Raw genomic sequence first — 27,828 nt, 5'->3', positions numbered from 1 at the left:
GGAAGGAAATGAGCGAGCTTTCTCTTTTCTGGAACATCTGCGGACTTGGAACCCCTCCCTACCTGCTCTGAGATGTTCTGGCTTGACAGCAGTTCAGCCGATCTTGTAGAAATGCAGCATCTCCACGTATTTTCCCCCTGCAATGCCTCGTGCCCGTCCTAGCACCATCACCAGACCACCAGGTGGCCCCGAGGTTGCACTTGCCTTCTCTGAGTCTCAGTTTCCCAGGTCATCGTCAGCACCCTAACCTAAGCGGCTGCCTCCATGTCCTCTGGCCCCAGAAGAATGAAAGACCCTCTATCCACAAGGAAAGGTCCAAAATGGACCCCTGAGCTGCAAAGTAAATAATATTTTGAGTCCTTTCAACATTGCCAAAGGAAAAAAACAAACAAACCCATGAGTTTTTCCAGAGTCAGAATTTTCTCTTTTGCTTTGTGTCTCCTACAGCTAACAGTGACCAACACACAGTAGCCACTCAGCAAATGTCTACCCTGGAAATGAATGAATGATATATTTGTCCCACTGAGCACATTCCAAACTCCATTCAAGACTATCAAGGTTCAGTGCGTAGTTGACGAGGAGCTGGTGGCAGGCATTTCTAAGCAGAACACGGTACCAACACGTGAGTGCAGAGACTGTGGAAAAGAAATACGTTGACATTGTGGAATTATAAAATCCCTTGTTCACCTGCCAAAAGCAGTTTGAGGGCAGATGTGTTGACGATGAGGGCAGAAACAGGCTGTCCTTTAGAAGCCCTGTCAGTTCAAGGATTTCCCACCAGGTCAAAATTTCAGAGAGATTCCTTAAGGGGTCAATAATGGATGCTGGGAGAAGAAATGAAGCTCTAGCTGCCCTCAGTGCTGTCAAACCTACAGGATTCCGCAGAATGAGCCCCCAGCTGACACCAACATGCCCAAGAGAAAGACCCACAGAGATAAAATGCGAAGGGAGAGATGAACAGGTTGAGAGCTAAATCTGTTCCTGTGAAAGGTGGAGAGAAAAGTTACCCAAAGGGAAACTCATGGAGATCGTGGAGAGGCCTGATGAACTCATAGAGGGTTCAGGGGACTGAAGAGGCCAAGCAAAGAGGTGCACTTTTAAAATAACCGATGATAACTGCATGTCGTTTTGATTAAATATTATTATTTTACCAAGTTTTTTCAAATGCAAATTTTGGTTTCCTGTGTTTTGCAACAGCAAAAAAATATTCATTGTCATATATTTAATGTTACTGTAGCCTTTGAGGAAGAGGAAATGTACCAGAAGCTGAGTTCAAATGAATCCAAAGAAAATCCCATTGCCCAGTATCTGTGGCAATGCCTTTTGAATTTTCAAGATTTTCCGGAAATCCATACACATCAGGTGCTTGATGGGCAGGCAGTTAGCTTTAAAAGCAGGTTTCTGCTTCGCTGTCTACCATACATTGCATCAAATAAGCCAAGAGGCAGGTTGGGACCCCCTACAATCAATTCTACTGGACACAGCATCAGCCAGTCGGGCTTCTGGAAGGGCATCAATGAAAAGGCATTCTTCTAAGCTCCCCTGGTCCAAAGCAGGGCCCTCCCCAGTCTGGCTCCCCACTAGCTCTGGAAACTGGTCTCCTCCTAGTTTGCCTATGGCTCATTCCATTCCAGCCACGCTGACATAAACTGTATTTATCCATGCCCAGCGATCTCCTGCCTCAGGGATATTTGCACTTGCTGTTCCCTCTGCTGGGATGCTCCCACCCCATGTATCTGTATGGCTCCCTCCTTCACCTCCCTTGTTCAAATCTCTCACTTTCTCAGGAACCCTGATATCCCATTTATAACTACACCCTTCCCCCCACATCTCCAGCTTTATTTCTCTCCATTGCACTTGTCATCTTCTTACATTCTCTGTTTTACTTGATTTGTTGGTTGTCTGTCTTCCCCTTCTAGAAAGTAAAGTCCTTAAGGGCAGGGATTTCTTTCTGCTTTGTACACTGCTATAACCCTAGCACCTAGATCCTGGCACACAGTAGGCTCTGAAAATATTTCGTAAATGGATGAAGCAAATGACGAGTATTTATTGGATTTGAAAGTGACTTTACCTTTTTGACAGATCACAAAGGGGCAAAGCTTAAAAATTTTTAAATGTTATTTGTGATTTTTACCCATGTCCTCCTCGAAATATTAATATTATGAATGTTTACCACAAGCATCTCTAAAAAGGCTACAGTTTTAAAAATGGATACAAGGCTTAAAATAGTAAATGATACTGTTTTCTTTCCTTCTTCTTCTATCTGCCTCATCCTCTCCACCATCACCATCTGCTTCCCCCCCGCCACCCCTGCCCTCCACTACAACACATACATCCTCTTGGATGTTTCCCCACTTTAGCATCTAGACTATTTTGTAAATTGAAAAATACCATGATGTACGGGGGAAAAAAAAAGTCTGTTTTTTGTTTTAAAAGCCTAGGCCCTGAGAAAATTCAGAGCACAGAAAAATCATGAGTATGAGCCAGGTATTTATACCCTCAGACCAGAAAACGATTGCCCAGGCTATTGGGGGCAGAGACTAGGAGGACAACAGGAATGAGGAGGGAAATGGAGAGGTCAGCAGAGCCCGAAACAAGGGGCCCTTATACATGAAAGGGTCTCCGGTTGAGGAGCTAAGCCAGCATCCTCAGCCTCCATCCACCCTTTTGGTTGCAAGCAACATATCTGTTTAAAGATAGCTTAACAACGGAGACACTTAGTCATCTTATATGAAGTCTTTTTTTTTCTGGCTGCGTCGCGTGACATGTGGGATCTTAGTTCCCTGACTAGGGATCGAACCCGCATCCCCTGCAGTGGAAGTGCAGAGTCTTAACCACTGGACTGCTGAGGAAGTCCATGAAGTCTTAAGAAAGAATTCTTAAGGTTGGTTTGGCAGCTTAATGTCATCAAGCACCCAGGCTCTTTCTTCTGCTATCTCAGAGGATTGGGGTTTTTCTTAGGATTGTCAACTCGTGGAGGCAACATAGCTGCCATGGCTCCAGGCATTACATCCTCATATAACTGCATCCAAAGAAGAATGAAAGAAAATGGGAGAGAAGAGTTCTTCTTGTGCATATTTCTTTAGCAGGGAGAAAAATCTTTCCTAGACACTTTTCAGCAGTCTTCTCTTTACATCTTATTGATGAGGACTGGGTCACCTGCCCTCCCCAAGCTGCAGTGGAGGCTGGGAATGTCTGGAATATTCAGTGTCCATTGTGGGAGGTGAGTTCTTCCAACAGGGTATGAAGGGAAAAGGAATTTGAACAGCTCTATGAAGAGATAACCAACAGTGTAAGCCACAACCTCCCTGACACCAGGTTGTCTGTCATCCACTAGCCATCCTCCACCCCACCATTAGACAGGGGGCACCTGTCTGTGTCCAAGACTTGGTCCTTTTCACTTACACTTTAATGTCCCAGGACAGCCATAAAGCCTCTTCAAGGAGAGGAGGTCCCTAGACACTTGTCAAGGTGATGGCACTGGAGGAGGGAAATGCTCCACATTTGTACCTGGAGGCTAATGGGAGCACTTGCTCAGGATTCAACTCCTTGCTACCCCTTCAAGCCAGGACACAAAGGCCTCCCCAGCCCAGATCACACTAGAACATGGAAGGCTCTCAGCCACTTCAGGCCCTGCGATCAGAACGATCACTAGCAAAATACCATGAGAAGAGTGAATCCAAAATTGAATGTTTTTATTTTGCAACTGGTAGTTTATACCTCTTAATCTCCCTCACCTATTTCTCCTCCCCCCTCCCTCCTCCCCTCTGGCAACCACCTGTTTGCTGTATCTATGACTCTGTTTACATTTTGTTATGTTTTTTGATTCGTTTTGTTTTTTAGATTCCACATGTAAGTGAAATCATACAGTATTTATCTTTCTCTGTCTGACTTATTTCAGTTAGGTCCATCCACCTTATCACAAATGGCAACACTGCATTCTTTTTATGGCTGGGGTGAGGCCAGCAACCTGTGGTCTAACAAGCCCTCTGGGTGATTCTGATGCATAACCAAGCGTGAGAACCACTGAAGGAAGGGTTGGGCAGAAAATGGAGGAAAGCAGTGCAAGAAAAGAGAAGAAATGATAGTTTCTGGAGGAAGAAGTGGTCAATGGTGACAAATGCAATGCAGTCAAGCAGAGCAGAAACTACATCTGATGAAACAAGATGCTCTCAATGACTTTGCCAGGAATAGTTTTTTCATGGATGGGAAAATTGAGGGTTTATCTGGAATTAAAAAAAAAAAAGGGGAGTAAAAGGAAAAGGAGAGATCAATGGTAGCTGTAGAGGGACATAGAATCAAGGGAGAGATTTTAGGATGAAAGAACAGAATTATGCTTATATAATACCAAGGGGAAAAATAAACAAGAAAGAAGCGAACATTACAGGAGCAAAGTGCCAGATGCCTGTGACTGGACAGTAAGATCAAGCAGAGTGTTACATGTAGCGGGGGCAGGGAAATACTGGCTGGAACAGGACATACCTTTCCAGAAATGGGAAGGACAAAGGCAGAGAGAAGTCCGGAGGTGTTGGAAAAGCAACGGTGTTTAGCACTTGGCATGATGCCTCGCACCCAGCACGCTCTTAGGACTAACAAGCCCAATCACTTCAAATTACAGTAAGTCCCCTACATACGAACCTTCAAGCTGCGAACTTTCAAAGATAAAAAAAAAAAAAAAAAAAAAAAAAAAAAGATGCAAACGTGTGTTCACATGTCCAATCACGAAAGTTAGTTCATGTGTCTGCCGTACACTGTCACGTGTGTGCATCCTCTACAAGTGGTTGTGCTTTTGTGTACTTTACTGTACAGTACTGTAGAGAGTACAGTAGTACAGTGCCTATTTCAAGCCCAGGATATCCAGAAGCAAGTGTAAAAGCAGCGGTGATGTAGCTGGTACTTTTCAAGGTATTGTTCTGTAAGGTTAAAAATGTTTTCTCTATTTTTTGTGTTTGTTTTTTATGTATATTTGTGTGAAAAGTATTAAAAACCTATTACAGTACAGTACTATACAGCCGATGGTGTTAGCTGGGTACCTAGGCTAACTTTCTTGGACTTATGAACAAACTGGACTTACAAACATGCTCTTGGAACGGAACTCGTGTGTACGTAGGGCTTACTGTAAACCCGGTTTGACTGCTCAGTGGCTGTGTGGCCTTAGGCAAAGCAACTGACCTCTGAGTCTCAGTTTCTCCCATCTGTGAAAGAAGAGACCAGATCTTAAGCAGAGATCAAAGGGGCAGGAGCTGGGAAGGGGCCTTGAAAAATAGGAAAATTTGGAACAATTCCTGTGAAGAATGGGAGACAGAGACCAGTAAAAAGAGCATGTACAAAATATGGGAAAGGGTACATAACCAGGTTGTGAAACCAGAGTGGTTGTAAAACTTAAAAATAATGTTCCAGCTCTGGACTGAGATTCTAGTCCTTATTTTGGTTCAACTTCTGTACATATCAAACAACAAATAACCCCAAGCCCAGGACTGTGTGGTTACTGAGAAAGGAAGAGCTGCTTATAACGGATTAATTTTATGTTATCATCTTGACTGGACCACTGGGTGCCCAGAGAGTTGGTCAAACATCATTCTGAGTGTTTCTCTGAGGGTGTATTTGGGTGAGATTAATACTTAAATGGGTGGACCTGAATAAAGCAGACTGCCCTCCCTAATGTGGGTGGGCCTCATCCAATCAGTTGAAGGCCTGAATAACACAAAAGGCTCACCTCCTACAAGTAACAGAGAATTCTCCTGCCTGACGGCCTTTGAGCTGGGAGATCAGCTCTTCCTCATTCTACAGCAGCTTATGGCCTTCGGACTCAAACTAGGACATCAGCTCTGGAGATCTGGGACTTTACAGCCTCCATAATTGTGTAAGCCAATTCATTATAATAAATCTCTTCATAGAGTATCTATGTGAGTATCCTATTGGTTCTGTTTCTCTGGAGAATCCCAACTACTCCATTGCCTCGCTGCATGATTTTACCATTCATCCACCTCAGCTTCAGAGAGGATTTGAAATGGTCGCTCAGCATCATGAAGTTTCGGGCAAGTAAGCCTTTCAACTTGCAAACTGCAGTCCTTACAGGAGAAAAAAGCAGGTTCATTGGAAAGGGGTACTGAAATGGAGAAAAAAGGAAGACAGAATAAAAAACAGAAGAATCACCAAGGTGAAACAGTCAAAAGGGATCCAGAATGTTAAAAGATTGTGACCAAACAAAATAAGGCATGAACTTGTCGACAAGCAAAGGCATCAAAGAAGGAAAAAAGGAGAAGTCTAATAAACGTTACTGTGGCCTTACAATTTCAATGTGGGATTTGAGGAGTTGTGGGAGACTGATTGAACAGGAGAGTTAACTTTCCCAGACAGGAGGAACTGAAGCTGTGTGCCTGAGTGTAAAGATAAGACCTTTCCAAATCATTTATTTCAGAAAAGAAATTCTGACACGAGGGGCAAGCAGCCCATTAAAATCTATAAAGCTTTGTGGAAAACCTGACACTTCCTTTCAACTTGAGTACCTAATTAGACAGGCCCCACTCCAGAACTAACACTAGCACTTCTCAAGCAATCAATTCATATATCCCGATGGTCACACCTCTGCAAAGTTACAGTACTGCTCCTGAAAGAATGTTAGGAATTCGATAATAGCTGAGCCAAATGAATACCTTAACTGACTTAAGAGGCAGAGGCAAGAGACAAGTGAGAGTAGCAACAATCTATATGATAGATTTATCTAATAAATTAATGAGCGGTGATCACAGCTTCTTGTCTCCCAGCAAAAGGCCGTAACAGCCTGAAGCAAAAGGACAACTTTCCCCCGTCATGAATGTGGAAATGAGCCATACAGACATACTGGGGAAATGGGAAGAAAACCAGAGGGCCTCCCACCCACCACAAGACCCCTGTTGTCATCTATTGGCTATTGTCAAAGGGCTGCAGGGTTTGTTCGTTATGTATCAAATAGGATTTAAACTGCCAATTAATTTTATAAACACGTGATGACTAGGATTTTGAAGAAATCAGGGCAGCTGCGAGAGAAATTAGTCATAAAGTTTACGAATTACTAAATTCTGCCTGGATCTTCGTTGACTTTTGCAGCAGAGCACCGAGTCTCTTTGTAGAGCACTCTTAAAGAGTGACGGGGTGGACAGCTTTGGGGTGAACAGTCTGGCATACTTGCTAGCATAGAATGTTCTCAATAAATGCACGCACTGGGCTTCCCTGGTGGCGCAGTGGTTAAGAATCCGCCTGCCAATGCAGAGGACATGGGTTCAAGCCCTTGTCTGGGAAGATCCCACATGCCATGGAGCAACTAAGCCCACGCACCGCAACTACTGAGCCTGCGCTCTAGAGCTCGCAAGGCACAACTACTGAGCCCGCGTGCCACAACTACTGAAGCCTGCACGCCTGGAGCCCGTGCTCCGCAACAAGAGAAGCCACAATGAGAAGCCCACGCACTGCAATGAAGAGTAGCCCCTGTGCACCGCAACTAGAGAAAGCCCGTACACAGCAACAAAGACCCAACACAGCCAAAAATAAATAAATAAAATAAAATAAATTTTAAAAAACATAAAAAAAGAGCAATGTACTTTAAAAATAAATAGATGTAGCTAAAGGGAAACTGATTTCAATTCACATTAGAACAAAAAAGAAACAAACATCAAATACTATTTTTTTTAAAAAAAGGGATACTAACAATAAAAAGAGCAGTTAACAATGTTGCCATGCGCCCTCCTCTGTGCCATGTATCTTACTAGGAAATTGGTACATACCATGAGGTTTAATCCTCACAATAATCCTAGTTATAATTATCTCTCTTCTACAGATGAAGAAATGGGTTCAGACCCCAGGATGTCAGGCTCCCCAAGATCACGCAAGAAGAGAGCACAGATCTGAATATGGCAGGTGTGTCTGGCTCCGAGGGGCCAGCAGGGACAGCAGACCACTGGAACATTCCTTACCAGCACCCATGGTCTAAATTCCCCATCAAAGAGACTCCAGTCAAATTAAAAAACAAACATTAAACAATATTCTGCTTTTGGAAAACATGTAGAGAAGCTAAATTAAAAAGAAGGAAAACATCCAATGTGCACAAAGGGACATTATTCTGTGGGTGTGTGAGCTCTTCAGATCTGTGAGCAGTGAGTGGACATTCCTCTGGCAGCGGTGCTCAGGTGGACTGAGGGTGAGCAGGGCTGGGGACAAGGCCAGTTAGGAGGCTGTCAAAGCAGGCTGGGGAAAGGGAGGGCTGGGAGTGGAGGAGCAGGAAGAGGAACTTCAAGAATGCTGGAGTGCCTGGGTGCAAAGGATGAGGGAGACAAGGAGCACAGAGCAGAGGTGTGCGCACGAGGCTGGGGCAGGGAGGAGCTTGGCTCTGGATGTCACCCCTACCTCCTGTGGCCAGTTGTCCTGCCACTGGGCTTAAGAATGAGGCAAGATCCTTGCCAACACATCACTCATGAAAACCACCCACGCACAGGGTGCCCTTCCGTTCATACACAACTTGCCTCTTTCCAAGGCTGCTCTGTAAAGTGCTAGACTTCTTGCTGGAGACCTGAACTGTTCACTGTTTTATGAACTTCTTAAATTCCTAAAAGAGTCAATAGAGACAAAAAATGTCATTCAACATACATGTACTGATGGTCCCCTTGAAGTCTCCCTGCAGGGTCTGGCACGGCGACTGGCCTGCACACAATGAACGCTAAGTGAGCACAGACTGACAGAAGAAATTACATTCCCATTAGAGCTGCACAGCTGTGTTTTCAATTCCGCTGATTCAATATTTCCCATCAGAAACAGCTTGTGGTGTTTCAATATTGCAACTGGTTTACCCTCGTGCACATAAAGGCACAAAGTATATGTAGTTGTCTTTTGTGATCAAAGAGAAAGCTGTCTGTGCAGCAATCTGAGGCCCATCAACAATGATTCAGAAAGCAATCCTTTCCTCTCCTGGGAAATTAAATCTGGCAATCAAAGTGAAAAGAAGCTAGGCTGGCTCTGCCAGTTAAGAAACAAAGAGAGCCAAAGGATATGCGGCATACTGGAAACTCAAGGGCAGAACAGTTCATTACTGCGATGTGTCCAACCAGACCCACGCTGTCCAGTGTGGTAACCACTAGCCACCTGTAGCTATCCACATTAATCAATGTTAAGTAAGATTAAAAATGCAATCCCTTACTCACACCAGCCACATTTCAAGTGATCTATGGCTACATGTGGCAGAGGCTACACTGGGTGGCAGAGATACAGAATATCCACCACCATAGAAAAATCTCTCAGACAGTGCTGAGCCAGACCAGCCATGTGGTCAGATCTGAAAAAAACATGGGTCTATTCTGTACCCACTGACTGATATTATAGGTTGACTTTTCTGGACAGATATCCTTAAGTATGTTTTCAGACTTTGGATGTGACAGATCAGTAAAATACTTTTTCTCATTAGGGGCTGCCAAGTTAACATTTTGTCAAGTAAGGCTGCCACCAGATTACTAGCCTGTAAGGCCCATCATGGCACACATCGTGCCTTTTTACTGCCCAGCATCATATCGCCTGTACCTAAAACAATGCCTGGTTCATAGTATGTGCTCAATAATTATTTGTTAGATAAGTGATTATACATGCACACATAGACAGACATACTTATTTTTTTCATTTTATTTTTGGTGAAAACTTTGTCACTGACTGGCACCAGTCACCTGAAAGGTGTTTGGGTTCTACAAACACACACACACACACACACACACACACACACACACACACGTGCACACACGAGGCTGGATTAAGTCACAAAATGAATATATGAGTCATCTAACATTTTCTGAGAACTTTATATTAATAAAGACTTGTAACAAAATATTACAAATCACAACAGGCTTCTCTAAATTGTATATTTCATAACCAACCATGGGTGGAGTGAGGGGAAGAAACTGCTTTTCAAAGGCACCAGAGTGCCCTCTTGTGGTAAAAGAAAGTACCCGTGTGGTCACAATTTTTATTTTAAAAAACAAGTTACTTTACATTTCTAATAACACATTAAAACCTGTACTGACCTGTAATTACTCTGAGAATCAGCCCAAATATGTATGTCAATAGTTAACTGTAAAATCTGGCAAGTTGTGTTTGTGAAAAAGATAATTAAGAATGATTTATCACAGAACTATCCAAAGGGGTCATCCACACACCTAGGAAATAGTGTCATGAGAACTGCTCTTTGGATTTGACATTCTGGAGTTTCTGTTTATCCTCTAGTTTTAAAAATCCCTACTTTCAAGTTCAAGGCAGTGTTGTACATACAGTTTATTCCTCTTTTGGTCTAACATCAACAATAATCTTTGCCGCATCCAACTTATTTTCCACTTTTATATTAATATCCTTTTTCTATTGTTTCCTCATACAAACCATTCTTTAAAACTCTGTGTTGGACAAAGGATTAATCTCCAAAATATATAAACAGCTCATGCAGCTCAATATTAAAAAAAGAAACAACCCAATCAAAAAATGGGCAGAAGACCTAAATAGACATTTCTCCAAAGAAGACATACAGATGGCCAAGAGGCACATGAAAAGCTGCTCAACATCACCAATTATTAGAGAAATGAAAATCAAAACTACAGTGAGGTATCACCTCACACCAGTGAGAATGGCCATCATCAGAAAATCTACAAACAATAAATGCTGGAGAGGGTGTGAAGAAAAGGGACCCCTCTTGCACTGTTGGTGGGAATGTAAATTGATACAGCCACTATGGAGAACAGTACGGAGGTTCTTTAGAAAACTAAAAATAGAATTACCATTTGACCCAGCAATCCCACTACTGGGCATATACCCAGAGAAAACCATAATTCCAAAAGACACATGCACCCCAATGTTCACTGCAGCACTATTTACAATAGCCAGGTCATGGATGCAACCTAAATGCCCATCGACAGACGAATGGATAAAGAAGATGTGGTGCATATATACAATGGAATATTACTCGGCCATAAAAATGAACAAAATTGGGTCATTTGTAGAGACGTGGATGGACCTAGAGACTGTTATACAGAGTGAAGTAAGTCAGAAACAGAAAAACAAATACCATATATTAACGCGTGTATGTGGAATCTAGAAAAATGGTACAGACGAACCGGTTTGCAAGGCAGAAATAGAGACACAGATGTAGAGAACAAATGTATGGACACCAAGGGGGGAAAGCGGGGGGAGGGGTGGGGGTGGTGGGATGAACTGGGAGATTGGGATTGACATGTATACACTAATATGCATAAAACAGATAATAAAAACCTGAAGAAAAAAAAACAACTCTGTGTTATGGTTGTGCTTTTACACTTTATAGGCAGTGATAAATCACACCCAAAGTGGGTTTTCAATTAAAAGATAAAAGTGTGACTTTAACCATTTTAGATGGTTTTTGCAAATTTCAACTTGATACTCTATGGCCTTGCAGGGGTAAAGGACACCTACACTGGTCAGTTCCAGCCAAGGCAGAACTTTCTGGTTCTACTGATCAATGATGTGGGATGCTTCTTTGGGTGACAGGGTAGGAAAAACTGACTTATCCATGATGATCCTATTAAGTGTGGTCCGTGTGAAATAGAGAAGAATCACTATCTGAATGAGACCTCAAGATGCTCACAAATTCTAAGTCAACAACCCCATATGGGGGCGGGAGGTAGGAAGAAGGATCTTTAAAAGGCAGTCTCAGATTGCAATTGGCTGACACTAGCATCTGAGCCTCCTGGGTGTTTGTCCTTATACAGTATTCCTCAGATGTACTCGAGAATGTAAACCACAGCTCTATACAGTTTAGCAATGAATTTGCATTTTTCTTAAATTCTGCAAATAAAGAACTACTGTGGATATACTCAATTTCAATAATGAGCAACTGTCAGGAAATGTCCTGTTTGTGTTTGCTGACTGCCTTTTGCTTCAAGCAAACACAAACAGGACTTGTAAACTTTTTTCTTCTTCCATTATTTTGACCATTCTTGGTATGAAGCGTGTTGTCCTGTTTCTCCTCAGTTTCATTTTCTTCTCTAGCTAAACAGTCCCAGAGGGTATTCTCTACTGCTAATCACTTCCATGGTTTTATTCTGTTTCCTTTTTCTCTCACAAGTCATTGGGCTCGGATCTAAGAATATTCTAAGGATAATCCGCCAGTAAATAAAATAGTTCTGATGTGTCATATTACTTTAAAAAAAAGCTAGAATTACATTCATATATTAATCTAAAGCTATTTATGCTAGAAAAATAAAGACCATAAATAAGTTTATATTACAGAAATGGGTGAACTTCAATTTAGAGACAAGAACTAAATTAGGAAAGTTTTCAACACGTTTCCTCTAGAACATAACACTATTACAGACTTTCTAGGACAAACCATCTCTTACTGATGTTAACAGGAAACAATAACCACATTTTTTTCTAAAGGTCAGCAAGGTTTTCATTATAAGCTGTTTCATAATATTTGTGTATATGGTTTTTAACCTTGTGCATGTTACCTTAATTTCGTCTTTTTTTTTTTTTTAAAGAGGCAGCCAAGAATGAAGGAGAATAAGCTCATATCTCGATCAATTTCTTTTATTTCCAACACTTGGGACTACTTAATTTTAAAGTGAGAGCAAGGAAAAGTTCACATCTGCCGAGTGTTCGTTACATACAGAGTATTACTTTAAAGGTACTACTTGATACGTGCTCATTCAACAAGTTGTACGGAGTTTGCTCTACCCAGAACACACAGCGCCTGTTTAAGAGGAGCTCCAGCATGTAGGGAAATCTTCCAGGTCGAATAATGTAGTCTACAGAAACTAGCACGGAATACCTGGGCACGTCATCACCGCTCACTGACAAAATGTTCTGGGCCAAACACTGACGCAATTCGGTATCTGATGACCCACACCCCATGCCTTTTCTACATCACTGTCTGTCTTGGACTAAGGTTAAGGAACGTGTTTGCCTCACTTGTTCAGCGCCTAGTAAAGATGGGAGGCATGACAGGAAGGAAAGAGCCCAGCAATCGGAAATCTTAGGCTCAAATTCTGACTCCAACTCAAAATTTGTGAGTTTTAATGAAGAAATCACTTAAACTTCTTTGACCCTAAGCCTCTCCTGGTACCACGGGGACTGCGGGTCCTCCCAGCACCAACACCATGGGGAAGGGAGGAGGTGATGGGGGTGAGAGCACCAGGAGAAGGGTCTCTGTCAGACACTCGATAAATGTTTAATGACTCTCAGAGTTACCTGAGCTCCATCCTAGAGGAGAACCAGCAGACGCCAGAGCAAACAAAGCACAGCAAGCAACAGGAGCAGGCCCTCCCAGAAATGATAGCTGCCATCAACACGGACTGCAGCTCAGAGACTCTCAAACTGCTTTAACGTTGCGCTACAGACACAGACTGTATTCCTTACCCCACTCTCACCCCCCACCCCCGCACACACACACACACATCACTACTTCTTTCTAACCTTCAGACTCCACAATGACTCACGCCTTGAAATTCCCAGGTTAAACACAGGTGGAAAAGGAGCTACTGGCCCTCCTCTAGGACTGTCCGCCCATGAATCGAGCTCTCCTCGTGCACCACTCCAAGCACTGGATGGGCCACTGGATACTCAACCCGACAGACTAGGAGGTGGGCCCTCTAGCTACCCCATTTTACCAAGGAGGGCGCGAGCGCTGAGACCACAGGGCTAACTGGTAGCAGAGCTGGGGTCTGGCTGCAGAGCTACTCACGCAGCTGCTCTGCATCCCAGGGAGAAATGATAATCAAAGTCCCATAGTTCCAAACATATGCTGGAATTTTAAACCTGACACAATCCCCACCTACTCCTATCACAATAATACTAAAGTCTAAGAAAAGCCTTCAAGTCATCGTGTGGGCCTAACAATCTTTTAATCATCAAAACACATCCCCCCATGATAGAGATTATACCCGTTTTACAAACACTAAGACTCAAAGAACACTTGCAAAAGAAGACAGAACCAGAATTTGTTGACATCAAAACCAAAACTTTTCAGCTTCCTCTTATCCAAAGAAAAATTGAAAATAAAACTGCATTCCAATCATGTCTTGAACTGAGAATTCTGACGATAACTTGGCAGTTATGTCAAAACTTTAAATATATATACCCTATGACCTACCAACCCTACTTCCAGGATCTTTCTTACAGAAATACTACTACGAATAAACAAAGACATGTATACAAGGATGTTTACCGCATCAGTGCCTGTAAGAGCAAAACCAAAAACAAGGTGAATATCCATCCAGTTAGCTACACTGTGACACAAATACATGATAGAAAACCACTGTAGCCAGTTAAAAGAATGAGGTAGCTCTAGACACATTCACAAGATACCCTGGCTATACCAGTAAGCAAAAAAAGCAAGTGACAGAATATGTGCGATATGATCCTATTTTTATTTAAAAATAAACTGTGTGTGGATATATATGTTGTAGAGATACAGGAAAAGGCCTGAAAAACTATGTAACTTCCTTGTGAAGAAGAAACTTAGGGGGTAAGAGGGCTCGTCTCTCATGTTTTACTTCATAGAAGTTTGGATTTGTTTGAAGTTAACAATTACTTTTGACATAACAGTATACAATTTTGAACTAAAACAGATTTGAGAGGCTAATTTTCTAGATGGAATACAGTAGTTTAGAAATGCCCTTAAAACGTAAATTTCTGGGCTTCCCTGGTGGTGCGGTGGTTGAGAATCTGCCTGCCAATAGAGGGGACGCGGGTTCGAGCCCTGGTCTGGGAAGATCCCACATGCCGCGGAGCAACTCGGCCCATGAGCCACAATTATTGAGCCTGCGTGTCTGGAGCCTGTGCTTGGCAACGAGAGGCCGCGATAGTGAGAGGCCCGCGCACCGTGATGAAGAGTGGCCCCCGCTTGCCACAACTAGAGACAGCCCTCACACAGAAACGAAGACCCAACACAGCCATACATACATACATACATAAATAAAAAGAATGTAAGCAGACAAGAATAGCATTAAAAAAAAAAAATTAAAAAAAAAAAACAAAAAAAAAAACACGTAAATTTCTTTCTCCCATTTACAAGCCTGTGAGGGCACAGGAAGGGGAGCACTGCCACAAAATCCTCTTTTAAAAGCTCACTCAGGATGCTAACCTAAGTCTCATTTCAGAGATTTGTAAGGTTAGCAATGCCTCTTTTCAGACTACATCAGAAATGACATCAATGTCAAGATGAAGGCAAAATTAACAATCTTAAAAAAGAAACATGTAAAATACTTAGACAAAACAAATGACTAAAACTGCAGAGTTCTACTACACTTTATTCAAAAATTGGCCCTACCTCCTAATTGAGATACCTGAAAGTCTAGTGTCCAAATGTAAATACCCATCACGTGTTCAAAAATAATCTTCAAACTTGAACCATAATCTTTGGAAGTTACACACACCACAATCCACCTTTGCACAGGTAATTTTATTCTCTCCTGTGGGTGTCAATAGTGCTCACAGATTGTAATTTGAAACATTCAGAAAGCACATACCTGAATATTGTCACATTTCTTTACATCATGATTCAATAACTATTAAACAATTATGTCTACTAAATACAGTGAACAAAATGGTATAACTGTTTACACCATTCCCTTGTACACAAGGCTTCTGTCACAACAGTAACAAATGGAATTAATGCATACCACAATATCGATGAAGTAAGACCTTCTTTTTAAATAAACTATTCTGTTTATAAATAAACTCTGATTTTTTTTTTTAGCACACATTTACAGACCTGATCAATAAAAAGAAACAAGACATATAGTTTCCTTTTAAAAACAAAATGTTGACAAATGGACCACTACGAGAGAACGCGACTAGGAAAGGGGGTGAGAAGCAAGCAAGGGGTAAGAGAGAGTTAAAAGTACAGCCAAACTACAATCTATGTCTGTTAGCAAACACCGACACCGACACAAGGGCAGGGCTATCTGGGGGGCTCATTTTACTTGAATTCCAGCAAGTTGCAATCGATCTTGTAGTACACATAGGGGTAATATTCCTGTTGACTCAGGTTTAAGCCTGGAATATCCATAGGAGCCTATTGAAAAATCAGATGATTATTCAACTAAGTACTTAAAGAAATAAAACAAGAAAAAAAGTATTACCATTCGTAAGCATACCTTGGAGATACTGCAGGTTCTGTTCCAGACCACCACAGTAAAGCGAGTGGTTTCCCAGTGCATATAAAAGTTATGTTTACACTATACTACAGTCTATTAAGTGTGCAACAGCATTATGTCTTGAAAAACAATGTACATACACCTTAATTCAAAAATACTTTATTGCTAAAAAATGCAAACCATCATCTGACAACGCAGGGTTGCCACAAACCTTCAATTTGTAAATTGAAAAGTGCAGTATCTGCAAAGTTCAATAAAGTGAAGCACAGCAAAACAAGGTATGCCTGTACCTTCTTAATGAACATCTACTCTGGGCTAAGTTTATACATTTTTGCTAATTTAATCTGAGTTTGGCATTGCTAACTCCATTTTGCAAATGAGAATCTCTGAAAGGCTGACTTGAGACCTCCCTGGTGGTCCAGTGGTAAAGAATCCACCTTACAATGCAGAGGATGCGGGTTCGATCCTTGGTCAGGGAACTAAGATCCACATGCCATGGAGCAACTAAGCCCGCGTGTCACAACTACTGAGCTCACGGGCCCTGGAGCCTTCGCGCCACAACTAGAGAAGAGAAAATCCACGCGCCGCAACGAAAGATCCTGCATGCCTCAAAGAAGATCCCGCATGCCACAACTAAGACCTGACGTGGCCAAAAATAAATTTTAAAAAATAAATAAATAATAAATTAATCTTTAAAAATAAATAAATAAATAAAGGCTGACTTGCCCTAGGAAACAGAGTGAGTAGTAAAGCCAGATTGAAGCACTCTCTGCCCTCAAAGCCTGTGTGTGTTTAACCGTCACCCCACCATCCTTTCTTATGCATACTGTATAAAATTACTTCTTTAATCTCAGGCTTGGTGTATTGAGTTTAGGAGACACATGGCTTATAAAATGCTGGATAAAAATAAACCAAGTGTGATTTTTACAGAAACCACTTATTACATATGCATGTTATAGGAATTTACTGGTAGGAAATTATGTATCAAACAGTTAGACTTCACATATTATCAACTCTACAAAATGTAGAGTCATTTCCTGCATTTTCTTCTATCAAAAAACCCTGATTTTTTTCATGGGTTCTAACTAATGCACATGTGAAATACTGCCATCCTAAACTAAAGAGGAAAAAAATCAGCAAGATATTTGAAATCAAAAACATAAAAGCCTATTTACAATTTTAAACAACAGCAACAACGAAAAGCACACATACTGTTTGTATCTTTCTGTTTAAAAAGAACACATAAACACATACCATTTCAGAGAAATGACAGTTCCCTTTAAAATGCTCATCTATTGACTCCACTACTTCTACCAAATAAAGTTACAATAACTACTTATTTTCTTGCTCTCTGCAATTTATAACTTTTGTAAATAACTAGTATCACTGGTTGTGTGTGTATTTCTGCAGCTATAAACATCGGATCTACAGCAAGATAACTGGCTTTTAGAAATACCAAGAAGCAACTAGTAAAATGGGGTAAACAAGGTAAATTATTTGCTAAGCTATCAGGTAAATTAATTACTAACAAATTGAGACTCTTAAAGCAACTTTCAAAAGGTTAAATAACATCTTATCTGCTTCCAATAATGTTTTCTGAAATTCATCCAGTTCCTCTTCTACCAGGCTGTCTAATAAATACTTACATCAATAATAGCTGCTGCACTGCTATCTAGATGTTTATACAATTCATATAATACTTCTCTTAGTTTCTTCATTGTTTTCTTATTGGGCTGAAGGAGCATTGCTTGGAAGTTCACTGGCAAGCCATACCTTATAAATAAGCAGAAATACAGGATGTAACACAAGCAAACATATGCAGAGATTTTCTTTTTAAAGCAAATACTCTCATATTCTTCTTTAATCACAGTTAATGGGGAAAGGGTACCTCACTTTAATGACCATGTTTACAAGTTCAGCTAATATACACAGAAACTCAAACCTTCCCTGGTCCTCAATGTCCATTAGAAATCTTTCTTTAGGATGAGAGCCAACTGTCTACTAGGAATTACTTTTAATTACTCTTCAATTTTTAAGGTAATCTATGAATACCCTCAGCAGACAGTGGTAATATGTAAACTTAGTACAGTGTCTCTAGGTATCTGCAGGGAATTGGCTCCAGGACCCCTGTGGATACCAAAATCCACGGATGCTCAAGTCCCTTATATAAAATGGTGTTGTATTTGCATATAACCTACACATATCCTTCAGTATACTTTAAAATCATCTTTAGATTACTTATAATACAATGTAAATGCTATGTAATTAGTTGTAAGTAAAATGCAAATGCTATGTAAATCGTTGCTAGTGCTCAGTAAATTCAAGTTTTGCCTTTTGGAACTTTCTGGAGTTTCTTTTTCGAATATTTTCAATCCACGGTTGGTTGAATCCATGGATTCGGAACCCAAGAACATGGAGGGCTTTCATGATAATAAACAACATGAGATTACTACCCACATCTACTATGAAAATTCAAAGAAATTTACAAATAGTGAGCATGACTGCAGATAAGCATTTTGAAATATTTCTAATATGAGCAACATGTACAGAGGATCACAAGATGACTGAGATTTTAAGTACCTCAAAATAAAAACATATTTTAGGTTAATTGAAATGAGGACTTCAAATAAGGCATCGTTAGGTATACTGCGTACCAAACTACATGTAAAATATTTGAATGATCTTCTTTTAAACAAACACTGGCTAATATTTCATAATCTACATTTAACTTAAGTACATAATAAGAAAAGAATCAGAGAGCACAGCAGCGTGATCTCTTTCTTCAAACCCGGTATTAAGGGACAAGACCAACGTGCACGTAATAAGCAGTATGACACTGACAATCTCTCCCTCACAATTGGCCCTTTGGTTTCTCCAAATCAATTTCCTATTAGTAGACTGTGTGTTTTAATAAAGAGATCCAATGTAAAGCGATCTATAAATTCTTTAGTTGAAGTTTCTCAATTAACTTCCTTTACCTCAAAACAGACTCAACAAAAACCCTCAACGCTTTTACATGAATCCACGCAATAAACGCCTCACTGAAATTCACTTTCAGCCACCGTACAAGTGGTCCCTAGAGAAAGAAAGAAAAAAAAAAAAAAATCACCACAAATTTGGTCCTGAAAATGGCAGTTAGAAATTAGATAAATCAAGTATTTTTAAAGGAGCAACTATCCAGTAAGAATCTTTAAGAGCATTAAATCACATTATAATTCACTTTAAAAATGTTTCATTATTCTCATTATCTTGGATACTTTACCTTAAATTAGATGAAAAGATTAAGCCACTACTCTGTAACCTAAGTAGATACAAAAATCCATTGAATCTATTCACTACACAGAAAAACGTGTGTGTGTGTATATATATATATATATATATATATATATATATATATATATATTTTTTTTTTTTTTTTTTTTTTTTTTTTTTTTGGCCACACCACGTGGCTTGTGGGATCTTAGTTCCCCGACCAGGGATGGAACCCACGCCCCTTGCAGTGGAAGTGCAGAGTCCTAACCACTGGAGCACCAGGGAAATCCCAAAAAGGCCTATGTTTTAATGAAAGTCATTTAAAGTGACACAGAATATAGAAGTGTCCTTCTACAGGTTTGAAAACCAAAATATAAAAATCTAAATTTACTATCCAATACTCTTAAACATTTTATACATTTAAAATAGAATTCAATTACACACAACTTCTCAGAAATAATGAAAAATAGCTATGTAGTAAGTCATTTAATATCCCTAGGTGTTAGTTTTCTCATCTGTAAAATCAGGGGGTTGATCTAGATCCCTAAAAGCTGTTCATCATGTTCTAAATTTTTAATGGTTCTATTATGTAGTATAAATTCTTTCTGAATTTAGTTATTCAGTACTTCTAAATAAAAACACTTCTTTAAAGAAACAAATTACAAATAACTTATTACCACCTCTCCATACTTAAAAGACACACATGATCAGTTCAGCTAATATTTAGGTAACATTATTAGGCTCATTTGGATGTAACAATCAATTTACGCAAAAAGGATAATACAACGAGGTGAAAGTCTTTGGTTAAAATTATCTGTTCTTTAAAAGGGATCTGGACCTCCCTAACAAGTTGGTTTTATTCGACATTACTTGGTTAGGGTTAGTTTTCTCCCAACTGAGATGCAATGGCTTATAAAGTACTTGGAAATAATTTTAAATGGAATGTGCTTTTATTTCCTCTTGCATTACAAGAGAAATACATTTTCACTCATCATGTTTCCCCTTCCATACAAGCTTCAGTCTTCACAATAATCCTGCACTTGAGATGGCAAGAAAGTCAACACCATTTTTCACTCACAATTCCATCCCTGTTCTCCATTGTGCCTAGAACATACTAACTCACCAATGGTTTAAATACAAATTCCTCCAATAAAAGACTGCATGCAGCATTAAAAAAATCTGCGTCAAAAAATGAAATTTCTTACTGAAGAGAGAGAACTACTACTTAACTAAAATAACCCCTCACTATATGGGTATTAATCAAAACACTGCATTTAAAATTAATTTCTGATATGGACTTAGGGGGATTAATTTTAAGATAATATATTTTAAGATAAGGATTCACAGATCTCAGTTTGCTTAGAGAAAACTTATTTTGATTATTTAGTAGAAAAAAAAGCTAGAATCAAATGTCTTAAAAGCAAAATCAGAAAAGTTTTGTTTTCTTTTAAATTAAAGAAAAGCAGTACCACTTTTTCTTCTGCTTAACACTGATAATACTAAGTATTAAAAAACGCATACAAATTGCTTTTTCTTGTCGGTAGAAAGCCTGTTCATTTCTTCTTTGTCTGCTTTCATCTCCTCTTCATTATACTGGAAGTCACGAACGATGAATCTAAATTGGGGGGGAAAAAAACCAAAATTGTCCACACCATGTATAGGTGATCTAACAAATTAAAAAATAAAAAATAATAATCTTACTTGTTTTCCCTGGCTTTGTGTCTGAAGTCATCAACTGCCTTCCTAAACAAGGTGACATTACACAGGTAACTGTCTTGGTCCTCTGAGAGAACACTAGAGAAAGAAAGACCAAGTCCATTTAAAGCTTTATATTTATTGCTCACGTTCATATTGTTGGCAGAATTCAGAAACAGGGGGAGGAAGAGGAGGGTATGGCAGCCCTTCCCAAACCACTTCAGTGCTTTTCATCTGTACTGCCTCAACACTGAAGACACTCAGTGTTTATGATGTTTTCATTTACGATGCCTTAACAGCCCCCTAGTGCATTTCTTCCTAACCAACAAAATTAAACATTAAATCAAGTAAAGCATCCAAACTCAAGAATCATGCTTTTCAATCTGTATCAGCACTAGGCCAGCCGAGGAAAAATTGTCCAGCACCTGGCTGGTTTCCAGACTCTCCTTACTTCCTTGCTAAACACCCTCTTCTCTTCTGGTGACTGAATTCTCTCTTCCTCTCTCCAGTCCAGCCCTGACCCATGAGTCCTGGCCCACCCCTTTTAACTTGTGCCCTCTCAAAACTATTATCCTGCGTTCTTGTTCCCAGTGCCCATCAGATCTAAAGCAAGGTAGCTACAAAGTGGACAGAACTCGATAAAAAACCTTTAATGATCCTCAGGTTTGCCAGAATTGACTCAGTAATGTGCAAACTGATTGGGATCAAAACAAAGCCAAGAGACTTCTCTGGTGGCCCAGTGGTTAAGAATCAACCTGCCAACGCAGGGGACATGGGTTCGATCCCTGGTCCGGGAAGATCCCACATGCCGCGGAGCAACTAAGCCTGTGCGCCACAACTACTGAGCCTGCACACCTAGAGCCCGTGCTCCGCAACAAGAGTGAGAAGCCCACGCACCACAACGAAGAGTAGCCCCCGTTCGCTGCAACTAGAGAAAGCCCACACGCAGCAACGAAGACCCAACACAGCCAAAAATAAATAAATAAATAAATAAATTTGTTTAAAAAAAAACACAACAAAGCCAAATCCAACTTGACAGCCTATCTCAGATCCTAACAATATTCCACCACTATCATATTCATCTTTTAAACTTATCTTAACCTTAATTGATCTTTTTAACTTTAGTACTTTGCTGTTTTAAAGGTCCATGCAAACAAAAGGGTGGGGACCAGAGATGTGGACAATGTCAAACAGCAGGTTCCGTGACAGTGAAAAAGATGGAAAGAAGGCTCAGGTTCAAGAGTTGGGTTACAGTTTAAGATTCCAGACGTAAAGCCTCTCTAGAGGTTGAGGGTGAGACCAAGGGAACTGCTACAGAAATCAAGTGGAGATGACAGTCTGTGAGCTGCAGGCTGGGTCTCCAAACTTACTCTCTTCGTTTAGTTCTACTGCTGTGTAGAAACAGTAACGCTACCTCCTCACACCCGCAACCAGGCCGAGAGGAAACTGAAAGTCAATGCTTTCCGGCTGCCTCACGGCATTTTCAGTCTCCCATGCGAGTGGCAGTGCTTCTGGAGCTTACTAGCTCTTCCTGCTGCTTCTGACTTCTTACCTCTCTCCTAAGACTCAGTCCTGCCATCTGCTCTGCTCCCCAGTCAACCTACCCACTTCATTGCCAAGGCATCTTTCCTGCTTTTCTTCATAAAAGTTATCTTTGCAACCCCTGCTCCAAAACACAAAAGAAACTTTTCTTTGAACAATGGCTAGTGTCGTTTTTTTCTAGGCCTTCCTCGCTAGGATCCTCTGGTTCATCTGGAACTCCAGCTCCCTGAACAAAAGCGTCTGTGAAGCACCAATGAGTCTGTGGTGCTGTTTTTCCAACAACAGAGAAAAGGCCGAAGTCAACCAGTGACGTAACCCAACCAGATTATCTTAACAAGCAAAAGTAGGCAGACAAAAAGCTAAGTGGTAATTCTGAAAGTACAAGTGAAAATCACCTCTTTCTGAACAGTTTTTCCAACAGAAAGAAGCAGAACAGCAGCTCAGCCTCTCAGCTTCTTTGGCCTTTAACTCTGACTTGGCATTTATACACATCCCTGCACTTAACCACTCAATGATGGCAATATTTCACATGGTCCAATCTTTCAAGATTTATGTAGAATATTTTGCAAATAGCTAGATTTTGTGTGTTTTTTAGGTGAAATTATTTCTTTCAGGTTTAAAGATGGTTGTTTTCAATCTATTCTTCTTCCTCAAAAGTCCACTTTCATCTTCACTGCTTCCAAGAGTAACCACTCAGGTATTGTGCCAAAAAGCAACAAGTGACAGTATTACTACTTATAATTCACTTTAAAATAAAGCACTTAGAACAATGACCAGCACATAGTAATCACTCAAAAATGTTAGTTATTATGATAAGTGAAAAATCCAACATCAAGTCATAGAGATCTTTCCTAAACAGAAGTACAAAATTCCAGACTAACCCACTAAAACCTGTCTGCCCCACGTGAACTAAGCATCCTCTTCAGGTGCTGGCTGAACTACTGCATTATTCTCAATGACTAAATTTAAATAACTTTTCAAGTCAATGATTCCAAAAGTCTTTAGACTGATAAATAGGTGAACAGATGTTTCCACTGAGTGAGGAAGGGCTGGGGACTCTCAGGTGGTCAGTGAGCGCTCAGGGGTCATGCAGAGGACAGGTATTGCCTATACTCAACTGTTGGCATCTGAAATTTTTTTCCTTTTAACTACTAAAGTGATTTTTCAAAAGATGTAAGGCTGAAGCAATATTTCTAAAGCCCTTCTTTCCGAATAAACCTGGGCCTACACGCCACTCCCCTGGACTAGGCTCACACACCACAGGGTGGAAGGACACTGTGTGCGCACGGGGTCCTTATTCTCCTCCTCTCCCTGCCCACAAACGTAAAGACAACCTCTGTGACTTTTACGGTCTCCAGAGCACAAAGGTCTAAGAAGGCGTCATCTGTCAGGATAAACAGCTTCGGAGGAAAACCGGCATTAAGACACAACCTCAATCTTCAGTTTACCATGTGAAGGGCCAGTGTGAATGGAAAGTATTCCCCCCAAATGGGAAAAGAATTCACAATGAGCACAGGTTTGTGGTTTCATTCTCAAAAAATCAACATTTGTGAAACTACAATAATCATATTACCTTCTATTTTATATATCTTATCAAGCCTTAAAAGAACCTCATAATGTGTACAGGGAAGGTGCGATGCTCATTTTACAAAGAAAATGAGGCCCAGAGAAGTTAAAAGACTTACCGCAGGTCACATAGCAAGTTGGTAGCAGAACCAGCAATAGAACTCAGATCCCTGGGTCCAGGACTCTTTCCATTATACTAAGCTACCTCCCATATGACACAATGAAACTGGAAAAGAAAATATTTCATGGGCCTGGCCTTACTAACACCACTTCTTTACTACCTCCTAGACCTTTCTTTCACCATGCTGAGGGTATATGTATATATACACGCTGAGGGATATATATGTATATACAAAACAATTCTTTGGGGGTGCATATACACTGTACTTAATATTTTCTTGAAGAGTATCTTGTGTAGAATGGCAGAATGCAGGAAAAAATGACATGCTATGTAGTGTCAAGAGTGCAGGACTTGGAGTTAAAAGACCTGAGTTTTAGTCCTAACTTTGCCACTGCACACTTATACAGCCATATATGCTTTAGGCAATGACTTAACTCTTCTGCATTTTTATTTCTTCATCTATGAGAAAAAGTATAACTGCCAAAACTACTTCATGGAATTGCTGCACATATCAAATTAGACAGTGAATATTAATCCATAAGTTTAAAATTGCTTAATAAAAGTTTTGGGTTTTTTTTTAAAGGAAAGTACAGATTCAGTAGAATCTATGCTTACTGGAAAGTGATGGTAAATATTTGCAGATCAACAGAGTACCCTAGTAGTCATTTTGGTACACTTCCTTTGCAAGATAAATGAGGAAATATAGACACACAGTAGGTATACAATAAATATTGAAGGAAGAATTTTGAGAGGATAGCACAGCAGAAAAAGTACCACACCAGAGATCTGGGTTCTAGTTACAGCTCTGTCACTAATGAGATGTGTGACTCTGGGCAAACCACGTCACCTCTGTGGCCTCAAACTTCTACATCTATAAACATGAGTGGGTTGATCAGACTGTACAAAGGCCCTTCCAGGTCTACAGTAGCTAGAGTTAATATAACTCACTTATTTTTAAGGTGAAAATGATGGCTCCAAAACTGTAAAATTTACCACAAAGGAAAGATAAAGATATCTCCTATTCCAACATCCAAACTACCAAAGGAATTCTACGAAAGAAACAGGCTTTACAAAGACTACTACTTACTTGCTAGACCTTGGAACCACCATTTCAGCTAGTGTTTCATACTGCTTAATCCAGTCATTGTGGTTTAACCTGCAGAAAAGGTACAATTAAGTTACTGGAAGAGAAAAACAAGTCCTACCTTCCTGCCGAGCCCAGAAAGAGAAAAAATTATGAGACAAATAGGAAATCCAACTATAATAGGTATACCTCAAATCTATTTAACAACAACAAAAAAATCAAGTTTTCTACAGAGAATGAATTTCAAATACACTGAGTGGTAAAGCAGGAAATACAGCTCACCATCTCTTACATCCAGTAACTATTGCAAAAGAGGCACATTCTAGAACTAAGTTTGGAAAGGCAGCAAAGCAAAATACAGATTCTAAATTACTTTCCAACTTCAGGGTTGATATACATTATTACCTCACTAAAAAAAGAAAAAAAGGAAAGAAAGAGGGAGAGAGAGAAGCCATGCTGGAATCACTAACATTTCTATTCAGTGGCCATTATGAAGAGCTGGGTAAAACCACATTTACCAAAAGCACAGAGTACCAGGAAGTGCTGAGTAAACAAAGTGACAGTAAACCAAGCTGCCACAGATCACTGTGCAACAACCTTCTCTAGAGACCACTGGCTTTTGTGGGTGTGGCAAGAGATGATTATATATGCAGTACAAAATAAAGAATTGTAGTATCTATAGCCAGGATAGTGAATAATCCATTATACAATGTATCCTAGGTCCTATCCGAGGTTTCAAGTACAGTGCACAGAAAACTATGAAAACTTCTGGTCTTAAACACAAATTTTAAATAAAGGTTGCATGAGACAAATCTTTTATCTGGGCAAAGGTTATTTTCCTGCATAGTATAAAAACACAAAGACACAGAAATTTTTTGGAAATAATCAGTGTTCTAGTATTCTGCAGTAAGGGGGGAAAAGCAGAAGTCAGGTAATACTGTAGCCACTGAAATTCAATGGAGGTCCTTTCCCACCCCTTTCCAGGAGGCATCATTTTCTAATATACCCAGTGTCCTAACCAGACAAAAATGGAGAGCACAGCAAAGAAAGATTTCATGAATAATGCTCTGAAGAGTCCCCAAATCTCCCATCCCAGTTTGGATCCCCCGAAGATTCTCTGATAGTGAGATTTTAGTGTAAGTCAGAAGCGAAACCATTAACAGTGTCTCTTTCCTTCTCTCCCTCTCCCTCTCCCTCTCTCTCTCTCTCACACACACACACACAGTTCTCATCTTCCAAAGGTTTCATTTTACCAAGATTACCAAATATTAATTAAAACAGAAGGCCTAACCTACAGGAGATTTCAAAGGATGGTCTAACCCAGCAAACTATGCCCATAACCTGTACACCTGTCTTTGTAAATAAAGTCCTACTGACACACAGCCACGTCAATTCATGTACACACTGTGTGTGACTGCTTTCAGCTACAACCACAAAGTTGAAGTGGCAGAACTGAGTAGTTGTATCAGAGACCATATGCCTTGCAAAGGGTAAAATACTTACTATCTGGCCCTTTGCAGAAAAAATATGCCAAGCTTTGATCTAATCCATCCTTTGCTTCTTAGAGGGCTTAATTCATCCTAACCAATCATCAAATATTTTTCAGAAAAACAAATAGCTCCCTGTTTTGAAAAATCTAAGAACAGTATTTCTTTTAAGTCCAATTATTTAGCATTATTTAATTTTTTAATGGGCCAACTCTACTAAGCAAATTTTGATCTGGAATATCAATTCATAAGTGACAGCTCTATTACCAGGTTATGAACTAAATTCTACTGTATGTGCCATATAAGTACATGTTGGTTGACAGAACAAATGACAAGGTGATACTCCCTTTACACTTGGGTTTATGGAAAACTTCAAATTACAATATCAGACACTAATATTTTTCTTGTATTTTAACAGGTAAAAACCTTCTGTAATAAAAAAGACATACTTGGGAACCACGACCAGTAATGTGACGAGATACTCTGAGTCAAGAACAAAGTCATCCTTCTTCACAATTTCTGCTAGACTTCTAGTTAGCAAACTTCCTCTGAGGAATAAGAAAAAAATCATTAAGCTGATAATTATGTGCTTCCAGAACACAAGTAAAGAAACAGCAGGCTAATTATAGTCACATACACTATATATACATCTCAAGAGAGGGATTAGCCTGAGTTAACATTTTATTTTATAAGAAGTCAAAATTTAGCTGAATATTTCCCACATCCAAACCCAAAGAAATGTAAACATTTTATCAGAATTTGCCTCTAGTGTCTCCCTTTGTGTTTGCTTTAATTATTATAACTCAGCTCTTCTCTTGATTACATATATAGTATCTTAACTGAGAAAGTGTTATTCATTAGGTATCAATTAAAGTCTACCTCATCATAATTATGAAATCATATCATCTAAGCACAACCTTTGATTCTCCTCCCTCTTCCTGGGTA

General features: G+C 40.0%; 1 protein-coding gene across 3 annotated transcripts in view; it reads right to left on the bottom strand.

Annotated features, from left to right (window-relative positions):
* Positions 1–15,269: 15,269 nt before the first annotated feature.
* ATP6V1C1 (ATPase H+ transporting V1 subunit C1) overlaps positions 15,270–27,828 on the bottom strand; it is a 38,949-nt gene continuing 26,390 nt past the window's right edge. For all 3 annotated transcript variants that reach the window (XM_082434329.1, XM_082434328.1, XM_082434327.1), the window contains 7 exons: positions 27,333–27,431; positions 25,400–25,468; positions 21,090–21,182; positions 20,910–21,003; positions 19,115–19,212; positions 17,783–17,909; positions 15,270–16,054 (listed from right to left, as the gene is read on the bottom strand). In XM_082434329.1, coding sequence (XP_082290455.1) covers positions 15,959–16,054; positions 17,783–17,909; positions 19,115–19,212; positions 20,910–21,003; positions 21,090–21,182; positions 25,400–25,468; positions 27,333–27,431 — 676 coding nt within the window. In that variant the 3' untranslated portion in view covers positions 15,270–15,958. The remainder of the gene's footprint in view (positions 16,055–17,782; positions 17,910–19,114; positions 19,213–20,909; positions 21,004–21,089; positions 21,183–25,399; positions 25,469–27,332; positions 27,432–27,828) is intronic.

The sequence above is a fragment of the Balaenoptera physalus genome (genome assembly GCF_965194825.1).
Source record: "Balaenoptera physalus genome assembly, chromosome: 17".
Lineage (NCBI taxonomy): Eukaryota > Metazoa > Chordata > Mammalia > Artiodactyla > Balaenopteridae > Balaenoptera > Balaenoptera physalus.
This window is presented reverse-complemented; position numbering and strand designations above follow the sequence as displayed.